Here is a 17,904-nt window from a genome sequence, read left to right as displayed (position 1 = left end):
TCAAAACGCAAACTTTTCAGAAGGCAGAATTTTGAAAGGCAAACCTTTTTAAAGGACGAAACAAGACAAACAAAGCAATGATAATAATGTGCTATTATCCATTACCTGATACTGATTATATTTCAAGTGAATACATTTGATAATTGATTTTGCCTTCTTTTAAATATGAGCAGTTCTTTTTAGTTTTATTTTTGAAATTTTTATGCTTGTTCACTTTTGCAATTATGAATACACCCAAGTTTTTTTTTACGCGGTTTTTTTTTGCGCGGTATTTTTTTACGCGGTTTTTTTACGCGGATTTTGAAATTTACGCGGTTTTCATTTACGCGGATTTTGAAATTTACGCGGTTTTCATTTACGCGGATTTTGAAATTTACGCGGTTTTCATTTACGCGGTTTTTGAAATTTACGCGGTTTTCATTTACGCGGATTTTGGAATTTACGCGGTTTTCATTTACGCGGCTTGTATCCCCCGCGTAAAAAAAACCTGAGTGTACTTGGCTATGACTTACGTTTTAGTATAGTATAATGCAAAACTGGGATCCACCAGACGTATGGTTTTGTTTTGACCATTATTATTATGATCGCCAGTGGGTTTTGGTTTTCCATACAGCGCTTCAATAATTTAAATTATCCTTATTATCTTTCTTTATGTCATGAGCTGTTCTTTTGAATTATATACTTCATCATTTGTGAATTACGCTAAGTTTTTCAAACGATGATTTATGGAATGAACTTACATATATTCAACCATCGGTTGTTACACTGCTCTAGCACTTGGGGCGCAGTTTTGCCGCATAACCGAGACCAAGGATCCGAAGCGGCGCAAAGCCGCTGAGGATCCGCCGGGCGAGGTGGCCGCCGACCCGCCGTCGGAAGCGGCGGCCCCTCGCAAGCAAGCCTGTGATCCACTCGTTTGCCAGGATTACTCAAACATAGTGACTATAAATTGGTTTAGGTCCGACGGAGCGACAGCGATGTCGGACAGCACGCGACTCAAAGCCATGTGGCGTAGCCACATTAGGCGTAAATGTTTTTTATTAATTAATTTTATTAAAGAAGAATAATCTAATTTTTGGTTCAAGTACAATATTAGTACTATTAGTAAACAAACTCATTTAAAGTTATTTAAATGTTTAGGTAGTTGCCGTTATGCTCAAACATTTGAGCTACATGCCAGCTGCTTACAACTGCATAACTGTTCGTATTCCCGGTTTACTCGAACATAGGGATTGATTCCTTCTTTCAAATATGAGCAGTTCTTGGAATCTGTATGCCAAATAACTCTTGCATGCACACTTGTGATCACTTCGGCTACCCGGTTTACTCAAATATAGGGGATGATTCCTTCTTTCGAGCATTCTTTGAATCTCAATTAAAAACGCAATGAATGCACAATTTGACAAAGGGTTTGGTGGATTTTTAGAGCATTAATTCTTCTTTTGTATTGGATAGGTTTCGTATGTAAACGTGCGATCCTCCCGATTTACTCAAACATGAGGCGATTAATCAATCAGGAACAACACAATGTGAAATAATCGAATAATAAAAAAAAGTTTGCCTTATGAGATTCAGCCTTTTGGGTTTTCGGCTTTTTGAGTGTTCGCCTTTTAAGTTTTCGGCCATTTGATTTTTCGACCTTTGTAGCATTAGGCCTTTCGAATTTTCGCCTTTTGAAATTTCGCCTTATGTTTTACGGCCTTTTGATTTTCAGCCTTTTGATGCTAAATCGTTAATCTAATAGGTCCTGTCCTAGTCCTCATCGAACAATATTATTCCAAACTCCAAAGGACGCTGCACAACCCTGCTATATTTATATGACATCTTCCCGCCAACCATCTGATTGATCAAAAAACGATAAGTTTCAGATATTTCAACAATGTCATTTCGTTGATCAGTCAGCGATCGGTCAGTTGGTTTTACATTTTCGAGATTTGTGGTCGTTTTTTAAGCTTTGCTCCGTTACCGCGTGTGTATTCTACGGAGGAAAATCGAATAGTTTTGTGAGCATTGGAATAGGTATTGGGGTTTTTCCGTTGTTTTTTATGCCGTTATATTTGTCTACCCAGTTTTGAGGAAAAGTTGGAAGCATTCAGAGAAGTGCAGTGTGCAGTGAAAAAAACCTTCGAAAGAAAGAAAAAAAAGTTCCACCATGTTGAATCTAGTTGCCCTTGAAATGTGATTGCGGCTAGTGCTCATCGGAGCAGAAAAGCGTCTTCACGTAATTATAAATGGTTCAAAATTTATCGATCGTTGAGTAGTTAGTCTAAATTTCTTACATTTGTTCGTCTCCTTTGTAAATTACCCTTCGATTTGTCGGAAATAATCCTGTTAAAAGATAATAATGTCCGGTTCCGTTCCGTTCTCATCCGACGTGGCACTATCTTGCGCTCGCGAAGTACCATTATCTCCGTCTCGGTCCGATTCGACTCTTCCGAAGTGCAGTTCGGTTGTGAGTTCATCCGCGCCTACCGACGATAGTGAGTTTCGGCCGGATTATGCCTTCGAATCCGGTATTCAAACACCCGCTGCCGGTTCCGTGGAAATGATCACAATGAATCAGAACGTGTTTCGGTTGCAAAAAAGCTCCACGCTGGTGATGGGACTATCACCGGTGTCGGAAATCGTCATCACACTACACGATGCCACGCTTGATACACCAAAATCCGTTCGGCCTGGTGGTGGTGGTGGAGGTGTTGGGCGCTGCAAGACGATGGGTAAAGGTAAGTTTTATTGGATGTTGAAAATTCTCTATATTATGGGATAAGCGGTGGTGAGTACTTTCAATTCCTAAGAGGAAATTGAGAAGAAAAAAATCGGATAAGAAAATTGTATACCACCAAGTCATTGGTGTTGTCATTTACATGAACGCTAGAAGTTAGGTCTGCGGGATTAAATCTGAAATGAAACTCCTCGTTTTGGCGTCGACTGAATTTGGTAATTTGAGTGTTTTTCGGTTAACAAATCCCGGCCCAGAAATATACTCATCAATTAATGTGATACGGAACATATCACATTAGGTGATATTTAAACTAGTTTTTATTATTAGCCTTTGGTTAGAGCAGCGTCTGTTATCGTTACTCAAAGTATTGGCCCAAATGTTAGGGCGATAATTGGGGCACTCGATTCGAGTTTTTGTTGTGCACGAGCACTTCGTCGTTTCCAGACCATTTGTTATTATTGACGAACTAGTAAAAAGCTTTATTTTGCTTGGGTTTGATAACAATATAACCAACTGGAAGCTGATAATCGGAAGAAGTTACTATGCGGGGATATGAGCATTGTATGGTATGGTTGTCAAACAATGGCTGATCTTCGATCAAATGAGAATGCGGGTGACGCCGAACTTTTTCAACCGGTATATCCTGAATTCTTTCCTTCATGGGTCTTGGTGGATGTGTATTTCTAGTAACAAAGGATTTATTAATTTCGCTTAATTTGAGTAACTAGTGAGCTATGCTAGTGGCAGACTTTTTTGTTCTTGGGTGTAATAGTTAATTCTGAGATTCGGGACGGCGCCGGTGGTTGAGTGGTAAGCGCTCATTCTAGTTGGCCTGGGTTCAATTCCAGCCGAGGTCGTTGAGATTTTTCTGAGGTGAAAAAAATCTGTGGTCACGTCTTCCTTCGGAAGGGAAGTAAAGCCGTTGGTCCCCGGTCCATGAAAATTAGTGGATTCCGATATCTAGTCCAGGTTAGTGGAATTCCATATCAACATTAGAATAGGGCTTAATTAGATTTGTAAACAAACTTTTGCTTTGCTGATTTCTCTTAATTTGTTATATTTTCAACCCAGAAGACATTTGAAATTGATTCTCCCAATGGTAAAGATATTGATTCATGTGTATCTTTCATGAAATTCTACTCGACAGCGGAGTAATGAGCGAAATAAGTTTGTTTATAAAAATCTCATTAGCCCTTTTGAAGAATTGATATTGAATTCACCTTTCTGGCGTCGGTAAAGAAGAAGTATATCCAACTTGGAGTGCGCAGTATAGTATATACGGCCTCTAGCAAAAGGAAGTATCGGACTAACAATTCCTTCCCTTTCCTTCCGCGATCTACGTTCGGGCCTGGCCGGCGCCGGTATTGATCAGAAACACTTTAGGATTACCAGGAGTTGCACATTGAAAGATGTTTCGCTTATCCCAAAGCATAATTCAATAGTAATTCTTCAAAAGGGCTAATGAGACTTTTGTAAACAAACTTTTTTCGCTCATTATTCCGCTACCGAGTTGAATTTCATGAAAAATACACATGAATCAACATCTTTATCCTTGGTAGAATCAATTTCAAATGTTTTCTGTGTTGAAATGATAACATATTAGGAGAAATCAGCGAAACAAAAGTTTGTTTACAAATCTTATTAGCCCTATTCAAATGTTGATATGGAATTATCTACTGATTCCCTGTGCAACTTTAGCTAGTCCCGATCGATAACGGAGAAGCAGCCAGGGGTGGTCGCACAAACTCAAGCTCAAGCTAATTCTGAGATCGGTGCAACACATGATCATTAAATACCGCTATTTGTTGATGTATTTGATTGTTTTGCTCGACCCCATCCTGATTCATGGACATGACGAGTAACTTTCTCAAATCAATATGATTTGTTTCAGTCAAATGCCTAACCAGTTTAATTCGTTTCAAGCGGATTGGGTGCGCTTGAGATATTCAGCTGCTTTGGAGGTAGGGCCGAATATTTAGCACGCATCTAATGGAGCGGAAAGCTACAAAATACTTCCATTACTATAGCATATTTTCTCCATCCACATAATGAGACAAACATGCGCAAAATTCTACAAATGTTACTTTTTACAAGGACCTTGTTCTAGCTGGTAGACTTTTCCGATGTAGCATTTTTTTCTGCCAGGATCCACTAAGTAATTCGCTGCTTTATTATCATCCCACTTAAAGGGATACCTCTTACTATACTGAACGAAATACGCTTCAAAAACATTGTAACAAATAACTTAGAAATTGTAGCAAATAAAATTTCCATATAACCATTTAATGTGCTTTGACAAGTAGACGTATTTGGGAATAATTAAATATTTCTTTCAATATGTTCATGTGTGTGTGTTTACAATCCATTTCCCATTAACCGGTAGTGTTTTTATGTAACAAGCTTGTCTGTTCCTATTTTTATATACATCTTTTTTTTCAAAATGTAGACATTTTTAATCCTGGAGATGAAACGTAATAGCTCTACTGTAAGTTCAACGACCCAATTTTGTGACTGTCGATCGATTCCTTCGGAAAGTAATGTACATTCCACTAACGAGTACAGTATGGTTTAATTTTCATAAGCCTGTTTAATGGTGATTTTGGTGGTCACGGCTTTCACAAGAGGGCATTGTGTGTCGAATTATCGGTCGACTTTGTCACCGTGCATAAGCAAATACTAGAAATGTAAACGTAGAAGCCTATTAATGATTGGGTTGTAATAATTGTAGTTGTTAGTTTTGTGCTAGTCGTATGTCTATCTGTGTATGTGTTCATCTAAGTATTTGTGACAGCTGGATCAGGGTATGGGTGCAGAACTGGTGCATATGATAGAATTGTGGGTAATCTTTCTTAGGTTCGATGGTCACTTTCCAGGTACTCAATTCAGTTTTAAGCAGTGTTTTAGGGTCTCGTCTGCAATTGTAGTGAGTGATTCTGACGGGGAGCCCTTCCGAGACTCTAGCTCCAGCAGGACAACTCGAAAACAAATTTTTGCCGGGAACAAATTTATACACAGTTTTACACAAACATGAACGCCTTTCATTAAGATAGGAAATATCGATAAACAAAACATCATATTCAATAATGAACTTTTCCGTGTTATCTTATGCATCCTTGTGCACGTATGACATGTGCAAAACAGTGATTACCCTATTTTTCAGCCTCTTGGTGCGCTTTACGCTGATATAATGGGTACAATGACTGAATTGGGAGATTTTCTTTTCTTAATTAATATTTTTTATTTCCTAGACATAACAATTTAATACTTTTTAGTATAACCGGAAAAGTTTAAAATATCAGTGGCCACAGCAAATTCAATACTTGATCCACCCTACTGCGAGCATTCTTGCACTGTGATGTATAATTTTTCCATGTCTAAAACATTCACGTAACTTGATGTTATGCGCAGACGTAGTTCCTTGTGTTGAACATTGCGTGCAATGTTCGCTTTTTGTAGTTGACGGTCAGATGGTGCTTAAGTATCATCTCTGTCTCCTTTTCTTTTATGCTACGTGCATCGTTTCGACGAGGTATGTTATAATTTATTGAAATGTATGAGAGCATAAACGGATCAAAGCAGACGATTGCACATTAGTTTGTTTCATGCGTGTTTTTAAAATCAGCCGCTTTTTTTGTTTATCAAATGTCTACGAATAAAAATTTAGTTAGTGTAACTGAAACTAAGAGTGTTCTCTTAAATCTTAAAATTAAAACAAATCTTTCTAATTACGATTGTGTGTTATTTGTGTCCGTTCTCTAAGCTATTTTTTTGCTTTACAGTGCCTCCCAATATCTAAGAACATTGTTTGAAAAGAAAAAAGAGTTATTTTAGCTGATTCTCGGTCGTCTAACGGTCACAACGAAGCATGCCTCTTAAATTTCCAACCCTTTCAGTCGCACTCGTCTAAGCATAAATCAGCTTCACCGTGACATTGCACTATAAAAATAGTGCCTGATTGAAAGCACCCGGGACCTTCCGGGTGTTAGAACCGATGTCAACCCACACCTCGCACATCAGAGTAGCAGTGTTTTCAATAAACGAAACGAAGGCACGTGCGCAGGAGGGTGCATCAGTTTGCAGCGAGAGAAAAGGATTGCTCATCATCGATTTCCTTACGCCTCTACCGCCAGTAGAGTAGAGACTCCGAACAGGACATGCGACGAAAAGCGAGCAATGAAGTTATTTTTAGTCCAAGTTGCGCTTGATTCTGTGCAGGTCAGTGCAGTAGATGGATTTTAATTTAAGTCACTTCTTGCTGCTGTGATACAGTAGCGAAGGTGAAGCGTGTACCATTCAAAATTTTCCAATTTTCCGGTGAATGGAAATTTCAATGTCGGTCGGTCGGTGGTAATAAACGATTTAGGGAAGCGATTGCCGAGTACGAGCGAACTGAGAAAAACCAGAACTACGCATTTTCTTTGCGTACACGTTTACCGGGTTTCATGTTTTCCGAAAACGTTAGAACTGAGATAAGACCCTTAACATCCATTATTTAACGGGTGAGGGTGGAAACTGTCGCGCTGCAGAGCTAGATCCACTTCGGGGTTCGCCGAGTAGCTAATGGATTTGGCGCGTGCTTGACGACGATCGAGAATTGAAACCTTCGTTGGATTGCTGCTGCGGAGAAGTAGGACGTGCCGGGATCTTTTCGCGCTGCACTAATAATAAGTCAGAGGGAAAATTGTCAGCTGTTCGTTCGATGCTTTCGATTTTTAATTCCTTTCCGTTTAGGGTGACGTTCTACTTTTAGCTCCTCACTTACGATTTGCTTAGAGGTGAATGCACTTTTATCCGTTGTTAGTGGTTAGTATGGAACGAGTGGAATGAAATTAACGGTACTATCGAAAATGAAAATTTGAAAAGTATATTATAGGACGATCATAAGGCCACAGACAAGATTGTAATAATTATCAATAATCCTCTCCAGTACTGATTGTTAGCAATGACATATTCAGTTTTTAAAATTCACGAACGTATAGTTCACGAAATGTATGTATTCAAAAGTGGTGCCATTTGACGTGTTTGCAGTAGTTTTTCGGCAATCGTGATCACGTCATTTTTGGAAAACAATGCATCGAGATAATCGAGTTTAAAAATTTCAATTTACCACTGCTAGACGAGGTGCGCCTCGAAGCGCTGTATCTTTCGATCTATTGCCCGGATCACTATGAAAATTCGAGGAAATATTGGTGGAGTGGTGGTGTGGAGCCCCTTAAGAGAGGATTGGGAATATGTGTCGATTAGTACGAGATGTACGTGCACTATTCGAATTTGTTGCCTCATGATATCCTTCGCAGAAGAATCCATCCTGCCGATGTACCTATTTTTAATAGATTTTGAATTTCAAATAGTTATTTACTAAATCTTTCGATCCCTTCCATTCTTGGTTCATGTAACCAGTAGCTTTACTATAGGCTAATATGGTTTTTACGAACTATTTATAAAACAGCTATGGATCAGTACACGATAGATGAAGTACGAAAAGCATTTAAAATTAGAACTTCTAAAGGATCACAAACTGGAGTGTGTTATTGCACAAGGAGGAGGAACTCTATTCTCACAGTAATGTCAGTTAGTGACTGGAAGAAAATAGGTATAACGATCTTCAACGGTGACTATAAAGTACTCTCCCGTCTTCTGTTTAGCAGATTGCGGTTTGTTGATTGAATTCTTTGTCGACGAATACCGTAGCGGACTTCAAGAAAAACGATCAACAACGGATCAGATTCGTACTCTTCGACAAATCCTGGCTAAATTGGCGGAAAATAAATTGTGGACTCACTACCTACTTGCGGATTTCAAGGCGGCGTACGATTCAGTGCAACAAGTCAAATTGTGACAGATAATGCTTTGGCATGACTTTCCGACAAAACTGATTAAGCCAATTTGAATAACGCTGGATGGGTCAGAATCAAGCGTCAAAATTTGCACAGGGGCATTCGAATCGCTTATGACGTTCATCTGGTTTCTGTTTATTTGAGAAGACTCATCGCGTTAGAATAAATGAGCCGACTATCTTTAATGTATCTTAAAATATCTATGTAAAAACAAAAATATAACGAATATTTTATTTTCTAATCATAGTATATTGTTGACGCAGTTAGTTGCTGCGTGTTGATATACTTTTCATTGGTGATGAGGCGTTAGCTGCGTTGTCCGCCGTATCTTGGGAGTAATTTGGTCCACCTTTTTTCACGTTATCGTACTCATCCATGTTCTCATCTGTGCTACTTTCATGCTGTTCACGGTCGTTTGTTCTAGTTTGTGTCATGTTCTTGTGTGTCTGTTCTCTTCAGCATTCGTTTCATTGTTGTTGTTGCTGGTTGTTAGCTTAGAGATAGACACGATCCTTGTTGAATGGATATTTAGTTACTGCTTGATCCGCAGATGATGGTTTTGCAACTGTTTGTAGTTCAGCGTAAGATGTCTGTTTGCTGGTTTTAGTTAGACTGGTTGGAATTTCTTGAAAAGTTTTTGCGCAGGGTTTTCCGAGGTGTGACGTCTTTGTGCAGAACTGGCACGTATAAATCTGTCTTGGATGCGTGACCAGTGTTGTCTGATTATGTGGAACATTGTCATGTGATAACGCTGAGATGGTTATATATGAGGGAATTGGCTTGGTCATACGCATTCTCACCATACAAACACTGTTGGGTATGCGCGGGAAAAAGTTCCTCCATACGGGATGTCATATCTAACATAGTCCCATTCGGCGGTGTGCATAATAAATGCAATGTTTAATATGATGCATTTATAGGGTTTTCACTTCTGCCAGATTGAGTTCCAGCTGCACTTTTAGTAGGGGACCTGGGGCTATTAAGACCGTGGGGGTAATTCGAACCCTTTTGATTTCTCAGAAAATCGTAGGACTTTCTGACTGTCGTACATATTCGTGGATCAGCTATTCAAAAACATTAATTTTGACAGCTGCATCCAATTCCTTGTTTTTTTAGAAAGGAAGTACAACGTGTTTTATTTTTTTTGCCATCCTCAAAACAAAAATCATTATAATGGTAAAACCGTGATTAAAGCAAAAAATAAAAGTGAAAGAATACTTAGAAATAGAATATTCTAAAATAGAGTATTTTAGAAAGCTTGAGGCTCCTATTTTATGGAATGATTTTTGTTTGGGTTAAAACACATTTTCAAGACCCTCGCCACTATTGTGCGAAATGAGCGTACGGGGCTATTCGGACCCCCTATTCCATCAACCACCGTTTATGGGCTTGCGGCTGTAAGGGCGATTGCCCACGCCACAGCAAGGAATATACACGATGCGCAAATCGGCAGCTGTGACTAACCAGATTAAGTTTTTGCAACGCAATTTTCTTTTTGTTTCTTAAAGAGTTTCACTAATAAATATTTCATAGGTAAACATAATTCCATTGTAAAAAAATGACTGAATGACGCCTTTGGGAGATCCGCTTCACCCCTACATTGTAAAAAATGGAATAACGTAGAGTTTTGCAAATCGACGTCTAGCGCTGCTTTAGAGTGGTGCAAATTAACTCTTATAGCACCAAAATGTAGCTGAGGTTTCAAACTAACAATTGGAAACTCTGGCCGACGATGATTTTTTTTCATCTATCCACTTAAAAGGGCGATTTGCTTAGGTAGGTCCGAATAGCCCCGGGTTCCCTAACTGTTTCAATTCCACTCTTGGAGTACGCGATCTAAAAGATTTTTGTGTGAGTACTTCCACCAATACGAACAAAATTAGTTAGTCGAATCACGGTTATCTTCATTGATTGGAGTTTGATGATGACCGTGTTCTATCTGTAAACTTTCTCGCTCTTGTCTTCCGAAAGCATCTTATGTAGGGGAACATGGGGAGACTTGACCAGGTTTTCAGCTAAAACTGCATAAATCTCTAAAAAAGCCTTCAATCCCCCAAAAATCATTCAGATATAATGCGCAAAGTTATTGCGCGCCTTCATGATTTTTTGCAAAATTTTTAATTTAATTTTTGAAAAGTTACAAAAGTTTTTCTGTGATCGTTTTTTTCTGGTCAAGTCTCCCCATTGCGGGGAGACCTGACCAAGGCGTGGGGAGACTTGACCAAGAGAATTTTGAAAAATCATAACAAAAAATAATGACATAAAACATACTGTAATTATTTTTTCCCCTATTGTCGAGATCCTTAGGTAGCAGTAAAAAATATAAAAGAGTTGCATTTGATAAATTTTGATTTTTTTAAATGCATTTCTTTTTAAGGATTAACTGTACTGCTTGCATTGCATGTTCACACGTCACGAAATCAGTCCTACTATTGCTAACTTTGCATACAAATTTTAAAATATAAAGACTTATGTTTGGTGATGGGATTTTTTTACGGTGTGATTAACATTAACAGTAGATACCAAAGCATAATAAATATTAGGAATTTTGTATCTTTCTTCAGCTGATCGCTACTTGTTCAAGTCTCCCCATAAAATCTTGGTCAAGTCTCCCCAACATTAGTTATTGCGTTCAATTTCATGCGAATTCTAGTAATAACTATTCCAATGTTCCAGTTTATGTAAAATCATTTCACTGCTTCACAAGGATTAAGATGGTATATTAGTCATTTAATAGTAATTAGTAGTCGAGTAGATATGTCCATACAAAGTTTGATAAAAAATTACATCATTTAATGCAAATTTATTAATCACGTAATATTTTCTGCAAGGAAAGGATTTTTTACTCCAAACTTTCATAATTACCTTAAGGGATCGAAACAAGTATAAAAATATTTTTGAAAAAAAAATAAGAATCGAATGGAAGACGCCATAGCCGAAAATAGAATTTTGCGCTTGGTCAAGTCTCCCCATGTTCCCCTATGCCGCAATGAGCAGATATCTTCTTTGATACTTGAAAAGAAACGAAGAAAGTTAAAATGGTGCTTACTTAATGTAATGCTCCGACTCAATTACATTTCCATTGGTACCACGGAGTTAAATCTAAGAATAGATATCAGTTCCGGTTTCACTACTATTGGGCAACGTGGCCTTGGAAGCATATTTGTTATCTAGAAATATTGTTAGTCTTAGAGCAGACGGGCTCAATCTTGCTTAGATTATAAAGTAATAAAATTGCAGAGATGTTAACGGAATTTATTGCAATTGGATTGCTTCCACCAAAAAATACCAGTTATATACTCACTCAAGATTCTATGAAGAAATAAGTTTTTGTGTTTGTATCTTTGAAAAATCTGGAAAATCAGGATTCTTTGAGAAATTTGTCGATATTTCATTGAATCATTGGAACACCTATTACTCTGTTGAGAGATAATAGTAGCTTTAAGAAATTCTCTTGGGATTCAAATTATGAAATGAAATCCATTGAATTACACACACGATGACAGGTCAGTTTTTCGATTATAACAAACGAAGACTCAATCATAACATTAAAATGCATTGAACTCAAAGTAACGCACTCTCCTGCTTGTTGTTCCTCCGTATCCGTACTTAGTGTGCAGAAAAAAATCAACATCATGAAGTCTCAGTAATGTGACTTCCAGAATCAGTGCATATATATTATTGGGAAGCATAGGAACGGGTTGTATCGTGGACACATTTAAGAATTCGACCGGTTTATGTGTTCCATCATTTACCAGGAATGGTGATGGGGAAAACTCTTGAAACTTTGCTGCACCAGGTATCAGAGCTTATTGTCCGCAGGTCGTACAGCTAGACAACAAACGCCACGGGAAATGCTCGGCGCTAGCGACGGTTCGCGCGCGCGAATGTCCTTCTTACCGTCTGCATCTCTGAACACTTCGGGACATGTAAGAGAAATTAAAAAGGAAAAGTAGAACAAATCAGTGCTCACTTGAAGGGCACGGTTCTATGTGTATATGTACAATGAGGCAAATAATGTTGGGAAATAGCAAAGGGTTGCAGTTTTGGCGGTAGCTTTATGCATCAGTACAGGATAGTAAATATAGGAAGCAGAAAATTTAAAGGGACAGATTTTCTTTTTATCGTACTGGAAGTGCCTATGATCAGTTCGTTGACGTAAAGATTTTTTTTGCACTTAAGGCACCAAAAGGACTCTAGCTTTCCATCTCTTCTTCTCGTAATCTCTGTTTCGCCCTGCAGTAGTGCGAGAGGAAAAGAAATAGCGCAAAAATGAGCGAGGGGAATGGAATCGTAAAGGGAGACGCTTCAGAATCAAGATTTTCTGGTCCTGCAGCAGCAAACAATAAGGTTTTTTTTGTGTTAGAAGGGCATTTAAACTTTTTGTGATACACCGCTAGCGAAAAATAATTTAAAAGGAAGCAACATCTTGGACACTAGTGTGTGTGAGAGGAAGCTGTTGGCGCCTCTTTTTTATACGCGTTCGGAAAAGTGCATCTCACTTAGTTGTACGATTTAGAATATTGATATATCAACCATGTGATAGTTGGAGCGAGTCCAATCGTTATGGCATGGTATGCTCAATATAAGGATGTACGATGTCAAATGCTTAGGCTGGTTTCCAAGTCTTTGCAGAATACTTTCACTAACCCTGAAAATATTCTGCTTGTTATTAATGGGCTGCGAAGAATCACGAAACCGAATTTCATAACGAGACTGTAGAACCAAGGCAAACTCTGCAAGGAAACGTAAAGAAAATTTACCCTTTTATCATGTTGAGAAAAATTTATCGACCTACACTGCCCATAATCGGATTCGTCCCATGTTCTATAGAATTTCCTATCAAAACAAGATGTAGATGAGCTATTTGAGGTTTAAGATACTGCATAGAAGCGGATATTGTCCAGCATCAATCAGTCGAATAATCGCAACTTGATTCAATCTCCTATCACTTTCGATTCCAAACCATATCAAATTATCCATCTGGTGCCTACGCAGTCGCAACGTGTGGCGCTAAGAAAAAAAAACACCTACCTTGTCGCACTTCGGAAGAACCACTGAACAGCTGATCCATGAGCACAACGCACGCACTCCTTTCCGCTCCTTATGTGGTACATTTCGGGCGCGGGGATATCCTCGTGCCAAAAGCCACACGAAACAGCAGCCGGCTGTTTACTATAAGCCATTACAGGACAGAACAAAAATCGAGGGCAACGCACGGTGTGCATATAAAGGAAAAAATCTTAAATATAAACTTCGAGCTGTAACGAAGAACAGTTGTTCCCTGGGCATTTTCCTCCCCCTTCTCTGTTTGGCGAGGAAAAAGTACGAATAAATTGGAAAGCTCCGTGCGCCACAGTCTGTTGGTAAGTGAGGAAGACGTCCGGATTCCGGACAAGAAAACCGAAAACAAACGCACTGCTGCAGTTTCCTTCCAAGATTTTGGCTCGTGTTCGACCTCCTTTTGTTGTAATTCCTTCCATTCATTGTGCAGAAGTCATGTCCGTCTGGTTCCGATTATTTTCTTGTTTTCTTTATAACAAAGGCATCAGGATCTTGAAATTTACTGCTTTTATCGTCCAGGTCACGACTGACTTTTGATTTCTCGTGATACGAACAAGAAACCCACAGCCGAAGGAAGTCAATCATTATGCAAATGAGTGTTTTTTTCGTGAAACAACAAGACCACAATGCATTCACTCAAAGTCAAAGCATTATTAGATGTGATATACTCCGTATATGCAAATTCTGGAACAAACGTGGAGTCTCACTCCTTGAAAGTCAACCCCGCATCGAACCGGCTGAAAGGAATCGCATGGTTAAATTCGTAATAATGATAATTATTTGACCTCCTCCGTCTTCCACCGCCTTGGAAAAGGGGTCAACAGAGACCCCAGCTGCGAGCTACTTTTGCCCTCTGAATATACCGCGACAGAAGGTGGTCTCCGGAGAATGGAAAGGGCGTCGAAAGCGGTGGGACGTCGTCTCTATTGTCGTATTTTGACGAAAGGTCATGACTTTAATCAAATCTGTCCCCGGTATGGCCTCTAAAGGCGAGTAATGCTGGCGGTAGGGGTCACCCATCGAGCCGAACGGAGCTGTTGGAATGAAAAGAACAATTGCGATTGTGTAGTGTAGAGAATAATTGAGCATTGTTCGATTTGGTGATCTCGTTCTAATCTAAAAGTGAGGTTATGGGAGGTCATTGGAGAAGGATTAGCGGCTTGGCGGTAGCTGGAATCATCCTGATCTTGTAGTTAGGCCAGATTGAGTAGAAAATACAAAAACATAAATTACTTATTAGTTATGTGGACTGGAGTGGTTTAAAATTTTTAGCTGTGTCACCATCTCATATTTGAATGTCAACATAGCAAATTTATTTGCTTACCCGTTAATAGTTTCGAGTTCCATCACCTATCAGTTTCCCAAAAGTAACTGTCAAGTAGTTAACAGCAGTTAGCAACCCACTGAGTATATCAACACAACAGTTATTGATTTTAAAGGCAGCAATATTCGTCCGCAGGAAGGGAATTTATTTCAAACATTTGACCTTAAAAGCTTACTCTAGCTTCTCCTAATTTGGCAAGGAATTTGCAGTTGTGAATGCAAAATACAAGATTTTGCATGCAGTACAATCTACCTAAGTTTTAATTTTATTTCTATCTCTACTCTACTTTTACTACCACGAAGAACCATACATGTACAAAGATTAAATTAGCTAGAGATTACTAAGTACAGAAAGTTATGAAAATTTAGAGCCATAGTACCATCCATAGGCAGAGTTACTACGAAACGAGTCTAACAACATGTTTCACAGGAAAGTGAGGCTTGCACTTCTTTACCATGAGAATCGGTCGATGAGTACTACGGCTCTAAATTTTCATAATTTTCCCCACTTAGTAATCTCTAGTTAACTTAATGTCATTAGAAGGGAAAAATGAATAATGTGTCTAAATATATTAGTCTAAATAACAAATCAAAAAACAATACGAGAATGTACTAAACACCTTAAATTAATTTACGCTACAATTGCCATAAAATATTGAAAGTACCATAAAAATATAGAAATCTTTATAAATACTATAAAAGTTTCAAAAACCACTTGAAAACAGACAATCGAAATCCCCCCCCCCCCCCAAGGTTGAGGGGTTTGACGGTATTGCAAACATCATCAGGCATATTGCGTGCATCAGCGCTAAAGAACAACTGCTTTAAGATGGTTATTGCATTACGCCTCGATAGTGGTACATCGAGGAGACTGAGAGGGCTTATGCGCCTTTTTCATGTTCTATGTTTCTTCATACTCTGTACCTGCGCATACAAACGCTCAACCACTGGTCTGTGCGCGGTGATGTGGCCAACTGGCGGGTCGTCGTGCATTGACTTTTGCTGTGTGCCGTGTTTGCAAATATTGTTCCAGAATTTGATGGCGGTATTCGTGAACGGAGCTCACAGTGGGAGTCATCGTGGGTCCATTTATCGGTCGAATTCGTCATCGTGCATATAATAATTATATTAATTTATTAATTACATTAATTTAATAAATGCATAAGTAGAAACCTATTACAGTAAAGACCCGTTTTTATCAGCCCCTTGGCGAATTTTAAGCTGATTTAACAGGGACATTGATAAAATCGGGACATATATTTTTCTGTCTTTTTAATAAACCGAAGCTCTTAAAATATTCTTCTTTGTTCCTTAGATATAGCCTTGCAACCTTTTCTGATTATTTACATTAAGTTCCCCTTTAGGGGGCCTGACAGCGCAAAATTTAAAAAAATAATATCTTTATTTTTGCATTTTTCGGATCTCTAAGATAAGAAATATATGTCCGAGACATGATTTACTCCAATTCAACTTGGTTCGTCTGCTAGAGCCCATCAAACTACCAACTATCAACTTTCACATGTAGCTGATAAAATCGGGTCTAAAAGCTGATAAAATCGGGTGCTGATAAAATCGGGTCTCCACTGTAGTTGTCGCTTTGTAATAATCGTAATTTTTCGTACTAGTGTACAATTGATATGTTCTAGTCGTATGTATCTATGTATGTGTTCGTCTGAGTATTTGTGACAGTTGGGTCAGGAAATGGATGCAGAACTGGCGTATATGATAGAATAGTGGCTAATACTTCTGGTGATCAATTTGTGCATTTGGCTCTATTCATTTGGGAAAGTCGGATTGGATAAACTAGGGTACAATGAATTTACCTACGCACGTGAGTCATCCATTCCCGGCCAGCATAGCATGATGAATCAAATATACAACATTTGCTACATTTAGACGAGTTTGATTGCATGTTACATGTGTTTTTCTATTCTACTTCACTAGTCTGTACTTTTGCACATCTATTAATTTGCTTTTCCATTGCTGATGTATACTAAAATAGTATCGGTCAATTTATACACTTCTAATCAAGCTCTTTGCATATTTTTTATGCGGTCTCAAGCGTGAACCTAAAAACTCCCGCGGTCGCACGATCATGAATCGGTCACTTCCGGATGTTTCCATCCTTGGTATCAGCAGACTAGGTCCAAGCTTTCAACTGGACCAATTAAAAAAAGCTCTCATATCCACTGGACACCACGTTACATGGCGACATGACCGTCTAGTGATATGGGGTAACTGACTCCCTGTCAGAATGTGAATTGTACACCGAAAACTATCATAATGAAGGTCCACGTGACCATCCAAGAACGCACGCGTATATAGGAATGGCCACACGGTTACAAAATCCAGTTTCGTACACGCGAAGTCACATGTACGCGATCACACGTGACAAACGCGTTAACATACGAACGCTTTAGCCTTTCGTGATTAACAACACACACTTACGTTCGCGATCGCGCAAACTTAATAACACCCCGGTAATAAGGAGAACGTTTTAGCACTTATGAAGTTGCAAACGCCAACCTACAAACGTCCGTTTTCGCTCGCTCATGAATCGGTCAAAAATAAATTATTAGATTCACGGTCCGCGCGCAATTATCTAAGAACACACGCGAATATGCGAAAGGCACTCGGTTATAAAATAGAATTTATACACGCGAAGTTACATACACGTTAGCACACGCGACATACAAACGCACACGCGATCGAACACGCGATCGAACACGTTAACGTACAAATGCTCGAGCCCGTCGCGATGATACACGCGATCGTGAGTCCCTACGCCCGCACATACCTGAACCATACAATGAATATCACCTTCAGAATCACGGCACGTTACAATTGGCCTAAAGCAGTGTTTTAGTGGCCGACATTGCCTGTCTCGTCTGCAAATTGTAGTATGTGATTCTGACGAGGAGCCCTTCCGAGAACCTAGCTCTACAGCTCCAGTAGGAC

At 39.0% G+C, this 17,904-nt stretch overlaps 1 protein-coding gene across 1 annotated transcript in view; it reads left to right on the top strand.

The window, feature by feature from the left end:
* The first annotated feature begins 2,560 nt into the window (after window positions 1-2,560).
* The window catches only part of LOC131676646 (M-phase inducer phosphatase-like), a 183,961-nt gene continuing 168,617 nt past the window's right edge, over window positions 2,561-17,904 (top strand). The window contains exon 1 of the mRNA XM_058955859.1: window positions 2,561-2,723. Within this exon, the coding sequence (XP_058811842.1) occupies window positions 2,600-2,723 (124 nt within the window). The 5' untranslated portion in view covers window positions 2,561-2,599. The remainder of the gene's footprint in view (window positions 2,724-17,904) is intronic.

Source organism: Topomyia yanbarensis, chromosome 1 (assembly GCF_030247195.1).
Source record: "Topomyia yanbarensis strain Yona2022 chromosome 1, ASM3024719v1, whole genome shotgun sequence".
NCBI classification, from domain to species: Eukaryota; Metazoa; Arthropoda; class Insecta; order Diptera; family Culicidae; genus Topomyia; species Topomyia yanbarensis.
This window is presented reverse-complemented; position numbering and strand designations above follow the sequence as displayed.